This window comes from Cnephaeus nilssonii, assembly GCF_951640355.1.
Source record: "Cnephaeus nilssonii genome assembly, chromosome: 19".
NCBI classification, from domain to species: Eukaryota; Metazoa; Chordata; class Mammalia; order Chiroptera; family Vespertilionidae; genus Cnephaeus; species Cnephaeus nilssonii.
The window spans coordinates 39,705,910-39,713,396 of NC_137090.1; the positions used below are offsets into that span (position 1 = coordinate 39,705,910).

General features: G+C 51.3%; 1 protein-coding gene across 1 annotated transcript; it reads right to left on the reverse strand.

The window, feature by feature from the left end:
- Positions 1–328: 328 nt before the first annotated feature.
- CLEC10A (C-type lectin domain containing 10A) lies at positions 329–5,891 on the reverse strand. The gene is made up of 10 exons (XM_079798120.1): positions 5,780–5,891; positions 4,977–5,071; positions 4,274–4,390; positions 3,869–3,964; positions 3,706–3,777; positions 3,532–3,603; positions 3,339–3,425; positions 3,099–3,250; positions 709–815; positions 329–573 (listed from the first exon to the last, which is right to left on the reverse strand). Exons 2-10 carry the CDS (start codon positions 5,041–5,043, stop codon positions 417–419), a joined length of 927 nt encoding a protein of 308 aa, XP_079654246.1. The 5' UTR covers positions 5,044–5,071; positions 5,780–5,891; the 3' UTR covers positions 329–416.
- Positions 5,892–7,487: the final 1,596 nt, after the last annotated feature.

Below are 7,487 nucleotides of genomic sequence, written 5' to 3' on the forward strand. Positions count from 1 at the left end.
CCCTGCAGGCCTGGTTTCCCCCAACTGCCCTCCCCTGCAGGCCTGACTGCCCCCAACTGCCCTCCCCTGCAGGCCATATTGTGGCAGCCATCTTGTGTTCACATGGGGGCGGCCACCTTTGACCGCATGGCCATATTGTGTGTTGGAGTGATGATCAATTTGCATATTACCTCTTTATTATATAGGATTATACCTCAATAAAGCTGAAATTTAATTTTTAAAAGCACCTTAGGAACTCTATATAATCTTTGAAAGTTAAGGAGAAAAAAAATTCAAAATGATGGCAATGCTCCAGTCTCCCAGAGCTTATTTCTCTCCCACAGAGAGCTTATTAGGGGCGTCTGGGGAAGAACCCCTCCCCCATCCCTGCCGTTTCCATGGCTCAGTGGTCCACAGGAAGCAGCTCTAAGACACTCCTATCTGGACTTGCTAATGCTGGCCTCACAGATCCAGCGGTAGAGCCTCTGGCAGACGTCGTCATTCCATTTGCCATCCGGGTGGAAGTGGGCACAGTCCTCACCTCCACCTAGCCCGTGCCCCTGCCAGTCGTCTGGCTGTCCTGGCTTCCAGTTCCTGAAGGGGAAGGACACAACAAGTTGGGAAAGTCAGATGGAACAGAGTGAGGGCTGAGGAGAAGAGGCTGTAGGTCAGATCCTCGAGGAGCAGAGCTGAACAGGGAGGAAGAGCACAGAAAGCAAGAGTACTCACTTGAAGTTGGTCGCATAGTCTGTTCCATCCACCCATTTCCAGGCTCCTTCAGGATCACTGAGGCCCATCCAGGTGTATGAGGAGCCTATGTGCGCCTGGACAAAAATCTGGGGCGACAGAATGACAATAATGTCTCCTCCCCATCCCAACCAACTCCTTGGACTAGGAGTTCTAAACTTCACATGTACAGTATATCAGTTGAGGGGATTTAGAATGTTTATCCCAATGCCCAGGCCAATTGCTGTCACGCTCTGCTTTAATAACAGAGACTGGTGATGTCATCATTGTGCGAACATCATAGAATGCACTTAACAACCTGGGATGGGATAGCCTACCGCACACCTCGGCTGTAGCCCATTGCTCCTAGGCTATCAGCCTGTATGGTGTGTTACTCTACAAAACCACAAGAGATGATAAAATCAAACACAAGAGAAAAGGATGCACAAAAGGGATACAGTAAACACAAGGTGTATGATATGAGGCTGCTGCCAGCAAAACACAGCATACGTTTAAACAACAAACTTTTTTATAAGTAGAAAGAATACACTCTAACATAATAATAGTATCTACATATATATAAAACCCTAAGCAACCGGTCGTTCAAACAACCGGACAACCAGCCAGTCGCTATGACACACACTGACCACCAGGGGGCAGACGCTCAACACAGGAGCTGCCCCTTGGTGGTCAGTGTGCCCCCAAAGCGTGAGTGCCACTCAGCTGACCCACGGGCGCCAGAGGCTGGGCTCAAGGCTGGTGAGCGCAGCTGCAGCGGTGCTAGCCTCTCCCGCCTCCACAGCAGTGCTACCAAGCGGCAGCAGGCACAGCAGGGCCGGGATGAGAGGGAGCAGCACAGAGCCCAGCCTGGACTTGGGCTCCTCCCCGGCTGCCTGCCGCTTCACACACTACTACATCCCCCGAGGGGTCCCAGATTGCAAGACAGCACAGGCCAGGCTGAGGGACCCCACCAGTGCACGAATCCGTGCACTGGGCCTCTAGAGGTATCATCCTATATAATAAAAGAGAAACATGTATATTGACCGTACCTCCGCTACGCTCACCAGCCGATCAGGAGCGAGTATGCAAATTAACCCAACAAAGCTGGTGGGTTAATTTGCATACACAGGCGCCGGGCGGAGAGCAGAGAGGGAGAGCTGGCAGCTTGGAGGACATGGCAGAGCGGGAGGCCGTGGAACAGAGACAGAGCAGGAAGGGAAAACCAAGAGCGCAGGTAGCACCAGGAATGCTGGGAATCGTAGTTCTGGTGGCAGATGGATATCCTAGAAACTAGAGCAGTGGTTCTCAACCTTTCTAATGTCACGACCCTTTAATACAGTTCCTCATGTTGTGGTGACCCCCAACCATAAAATTATTTTCGTTGCTACTTCATAACTGTAATTTTGCTACTATTCATGAATTGTAATGTAAATATCTGTGTTTTCCAATGGTCTTAGGCTCTACAGCAGCGGTTCTCAACCTGTGGGTTGTGACCCACAGGTTGAGAACCACTAGCAGGGTCGCCTATATCAGAAAACACAGATATTTACATTATGATTCATAACAGTAGCATGAGGAACTGTATTAAAGGGTCGTGACATTAGAAAGGTTGAGAACCACTACACTAGAGCAAAGTGAGCCTGGAGCAAGTTACTGTTGCGGCGGGGGGGGGGATGGAGGGAAAGCAAAGGTGAGAGACATAAGTAAAATCAGAGTGTCTAGGAAAAATTAAAGGGAAGATATCCTAAAACTTCCAGGAAATCTTCACCAATGAAGCAAAGAAAAAAAAAAGCCTCTATTATTCTGTGAGCAACAAACCAAACTTGGTTGGGGTCTCAGACAATTCACTCATATGATTGCAAAGACAGACAGAAACTCCCGGATTGGAGAGGGCTCCCCTGAGGGCTCCCAGATTGGAGAGGGTGCAGGTCAGGCTGAGGGACCCCCCCTCCATGCACGAATCTTCATGCACCAAGCCCCTAGTAAATGCATAAATCAGTAACAGTTGTTTATTACCATTTTCAAGTACACTGTACTGTGCATAATTGTAAGTGCTGGGCTTTTATACATATGGCTGGCAGTGAGGTAGGTCTGTTCACACCAGCATCAGCACACACACCTGAGCAATGTGCTGCACTACATCATGACGCTACTGCCCACTGGGCGAAATGAACTTTTCGGCTCTAGTCTCATCTTATGAGATTACTGTTCTCTCTCTGGTCCGTCCTTGCTGAAATGTCATTGTGTGGCCCATGATTATAAATCCCTCAGGGTGTGGCTCACATCGCCATGGTTTTAAAGCTCCCTGGTGATGCCAATGTGCAGCAAGAGTGGAGAACCATTTCTTTAGCGGGGCCAGTTCTCAGGACCTGAGCGCAGACCTGAGCCCTCACCTGCTCCTCTCTGGAGTTGATGACGACCAGGTGGGCGTTCTCCAGCTGGCAGTACTTCTCAGCCTCGGGCCAGGGCTTCTCAGTACCAGAGAACCAGTAGCAGCTGCCTTCATACTCCAGCCAGCCAAGGGGGCAGCAGGCATTTTGAGAGTCTGAGGTGGGAGTGGGGAGGTTCTGAGATGCTGCCCAGTGACACATGGGCAGGATATGGGGCTGGGCACTGCCCTACACACCACTCACCATTGCTCTTGAGCGCAGCCACCTGACAATGCAGGGAGTTCAGGCTGCTGACCAGGTGCTGGAATCCCAGGAACATTCCAAAATAACCTGGGACACACAGAAGGGCAGTGGGGACAATGCAGGGGGCCCAGCTGAGGGCCCCCCATGCCCTCCCACCACATCAGGCCCAGGGGCAGGGGAGAAGGGGCCTGACCTGCTTGGAGTTCCTGCTGCTCTTTCTCCAGCTTGCTCTCCAGAGAAAACACCTTGTCATTCAAGCTACGGGCTGGAGGGGAGGGCACTCAGCACCCCTGGCTGCGCCCATCCCACCTCTGTCCTGAGAGCCCAGCCCCCGCCCTTGCACACTCACTCCTGGAGGGCCTCTCACCTGCTTGCAGTTGCTGCTCCTGGTTTTCCACCACAGCTTTCAGAGATGTTATTGTTGCTTGCAAACTGCCACCTGGAGGACATGGGGATTCAGTGCTCCGGACTCAGCACCCCACTCCCCACCATGACCCCTCCCATCCAGAGCCCCTTCCAGCCAGGCTCACCCTGGGAGTGCAGTGCCTGGACCTCAGCCACCGTGCTGGAAGTGAAGTTGCTGAAAGATGCTCTCAGGGTCTCCAGGTCCCTCCGCATATTGGCATCTGATCAGGCAGGTGGGACCATGAGTGCTAAGCTTGGTCAGTCCTCTCTGTGCTGGCACTGAGCAGGGCACTGGACATACATTGGCTCATTGGGTCCTCACAGCCACCCGACTTCAAGGGACAGGCACTGTTGTTATCCAAGCTTGCAGAGGAGGACACTCAGGCTTCCAGAGGTTATGCACTTGGACTACATTACCCATGAGTAAGTAACAGAGCCAGCAGCCGTCTTTACCCACCATGATCATCATCAGTGCCTGGATTACTGTCCCCCACTATCGCCCCCATCCCTGCCCATCCTGTGACACTCACTTTTGGATCCAATCACGAGGATGCCAATCATCAGGAGAAGGATGAGGCCCAGAGAGATCAGAAGGGGGCAGGGTCCAGAGCAGAGATGCTGCAGGAAGGCTGGGGGAGGAGGCAGCCCTGCAAGAGGAGAGGACATCAGGACATGGAGGTCGGGCACAGGAGAGACACAGGGGAGGAGGAGAGGGACACGGGGACCTGTCAGGGATGAGGGGTGGTGCAGGTAAAGCTGGGGAGAGGTTGTGGTGCAGGAGATGCCCAGGCATCTGACCCCTCATGGACCAGCACAAGTTCTCAGTCACCTGGGCCCCTCATCCCTATGTCAGCAAGATGGCAATATGTAAGGTCTTATCATCAGGGCTGGACAGGGGGCAGGAGGACCCAGAATGCACTGGAGCAGCCAGGCCCTCAGCAGGCTCATGCTTGTCTGTATTGTCAGGTTAGCCAAAGTCTTTCTCCCAAACATGACTATTCACTCTCCCAGTGTAAATACTCACGACCTTCCCCAAAGTATAGCAGGACTGCTTTGGTCCACCCTGATCCTGTCCTTCAGAGGATTGTGAATCCTCTTTATACTGGAGCCCCCACAGGGTGGGAGAGCCCAGCAATGTACATGGTAGAGGTGCAGATATACCGTGACAGCAGAAATCCTTCTAAACATATTAATAAAGTATTTTAGGAGACACCATTTCTCCTTTCCTCTTACCGTTTCTAGAACCCTGGATTTTCTGCTCACTCTCCAAGGACTGGAGGTCTTCATACTTCATTGACATCCTTGGACCAACGCTGAGGCTGTCCAAGCTGAAATGGAGGCAGGGCCAGAGACCAGGTTAGGGATGGAGTTAGGGGATGGGGGAGGTTGGAGCTGAAGTCAGGGCTGATGTTGAGGTAAGAGAAGTTCAGGCTGAGGATGAGCCAGGGGTTAGGGAGAGGAATGGCAACGGGCCTGGGTTTGCAGCAGCGGTTGGAAGTGGGGTCAGGATCGGTCTTTGGGCTGGGGGTGGGTTGAGTGTGGGAATGAAGGTGAAGGTAAAGTTGGAGCTAAATATGTGACTAGGATTGGGTCCAATATTGGGGATGCAATTGAGTTTGCATCTCCTCCTTTGATCAGGGTCAATACTTCAGCTTGGCCCTGAAGTTGGAAACAGAAGAGAGTCCATGTGGGGTTGACTTTGGGGTTGCAGCTATGTTTGGGGGTTAAAGGAGAAGATGGTGTTTCTAATGGGGTTAGGACTGAGGCTAGGCTGGGGCTAAAGATGGGACTGGAATTGGGCTGGAGATAGGGCTGAGTGAGTCTCAGTTTGTGACCGAGGTTTGGCTGTCATATTTCAACCTGAATCCAGTTATGTGAATAGAGTCTAAAATTTTCACTTGGCTATTGAATCTCCAAGCTGCCCTTTTATATCTCTTCCTAATCAGTCCCACTTCAGACCCACAGCCCCCTCTCCCTGCTTTCTCTAACTCCCTTCCTGTCCCCTTGGTCTCACCTGCATCCCCCAACCCAGTTACCTGTGCAAAGTCTGGAGGCTGTGATTCTTGGGTTTGCCGTGCAGCAATGAGCAAAGTTGAATAAAATGAAATCCTGGAGAGTGGGGTAGAGGTGCGTGGGGGAGAAGTTGGATAAGTGACTGGAGTCCTGCTGGTCTCTGTGTCTGAAAGTCCAGGAGTCTATAATCTGGGATCTCTCATTTCCTTGACTTAGGGCAGTAAATAATAATCAAATCACAGGCTGAGATTGTGTGTTTGGGGTGATAGATATCAAGCCAGCTCTGCTCTCCTCCTCCAGTGCGTGTCTCCTCCCTTTTCGCTTCCTTTCAGCCTTCCTAACTTCCTCATTTCTTTTATTTGGGAAATGAGTCCTGACCAGAATGGATAAGAGGTACAGTCTAATCCTCTTCCCACACACCCTTTCACTTCCTGCATCAGAATTTTCCATAATTGATAGTGTCTTCACCATTGCACACCCAGATCCAGAAGAGCCTTTTTCTCAGTTCTTTCTCAATTATAACCCCAGTCCCTAGCATCTGAGCTTCCTCTGGGGCCTGAGCCACCAAGCTCCCCCAGCTCTGGCCTAGCTCTGCTCACTCTTCCAAGAAGGAGGGAAGAGGGTGAAGGAAGTAGGATCCCTGGCCAGATTGGGACAGGAGGATCTGGGGACATGAACAAACTTTGATTGAGCATCACATTAACCTTGCAGTTCCCACAGAACCATGGGAGAGGGGTTTGGAAGATGGCAGTGGAGTAGTAGGTAGATCTTTCTCCCACCTCCTCCCAGAATTTAACTAGAGCTGAACTAAATTGGGGAATAGTCACCCTGAAATACCAGCTGAAGACTGGCTGAAGAGGAGACTTTTAAACAAGGAAGGGCAGAGACCTCCTCAAAACTGGTAGGAAAGGCGGGGAGCCAATGGGCACTGGCCCAGCACCCAGGAGCTGCGGGCCAAGGGAGAGAAGGGTTCCCCCAGAGAGGAGAGAGGCCTGGACACCAGGGAGGGCACACCAACCTGAACAGTCAGAACTGGCAATAGCCACCATGCACCAACCAGCAGCACGGCCTGGGTGGAGGTGAGGACTATGCCCACTTCCACCCAGATGGCAGATGGAATGAAGGCTTCCCATTGCAGTGACAGAAATTGTCTAAGTCCCAGAGAATGTTAAAATCAAAAGCTCCATTCTCAGGCCAATGTGAATCATTGTCTAATGTATTTTGTGGCCAGGCAGTATTAGATAGACGATAAGGCTCTTTGACCGGAAATCCGTGGAAAGGCTGAATGTGTTAAGATTATGGAGGAGACATCCCAGAGGAGTGTTATTGGGGGGAACAGAAAAAGAATTCTCCATGGTGTAAATTAGGAAGAGGAGGTAAGTAACAAAAGGAGACCTAGGGAGCTAGACTAGAGGGAGGGCATTCCCACCCTCTAGTCAGGCTCCCGAGGGAGGAGGGCAGTCTAATCCACGTGGCAGGTGTCCCCTGCGACCAGGAAGACTGTGGGACCTGGTCTAGGGACCAAGACCGGATTGGAGAGGATTTCTAGCCTAGCGCTATGTCTTTTGTCTGAGACAGCAAATCAGAAACCTGGAGGGATGATCCAATTGTCATTTACCGGAGATGAAATTGTTAGGGGCAGAAATAGAATATTGGGGGCCAGCTACAATGATAAGAAATACTAATCATGCTCTATTAACCAGGATGGTTCTGTTCTGCTTAGAGAAAGCG

What these genes read in the sequence shown, in the direction of transcription:
- CLEC10A (XM_079798120.1), bottom strand. Translation starts at nt 5,043, where the DNA reads ATGTCAATGAAGTATGAAGACCTCCAGTCCTTGGAGAGTGAGCAGAAA. An exon ending in CCTCGTGATTGGATCCAAAA is followed by an intron (nt 3,965 to 4,273) that starts GTGAGTGTCACA and finishes CTGCCTGATCAG; the next exon opens with ATGCCAATATGCGGAGGGAC. An exon ending in GCAGCAGGAACTCCAAGCAG is followed by an intron (nt 3,426 to 3,531) that starts GTCAGGCCCCTT and finishes TGTGTGTCCCAG; the next exon opens with GTTATTTTGGAATGTTCCTG.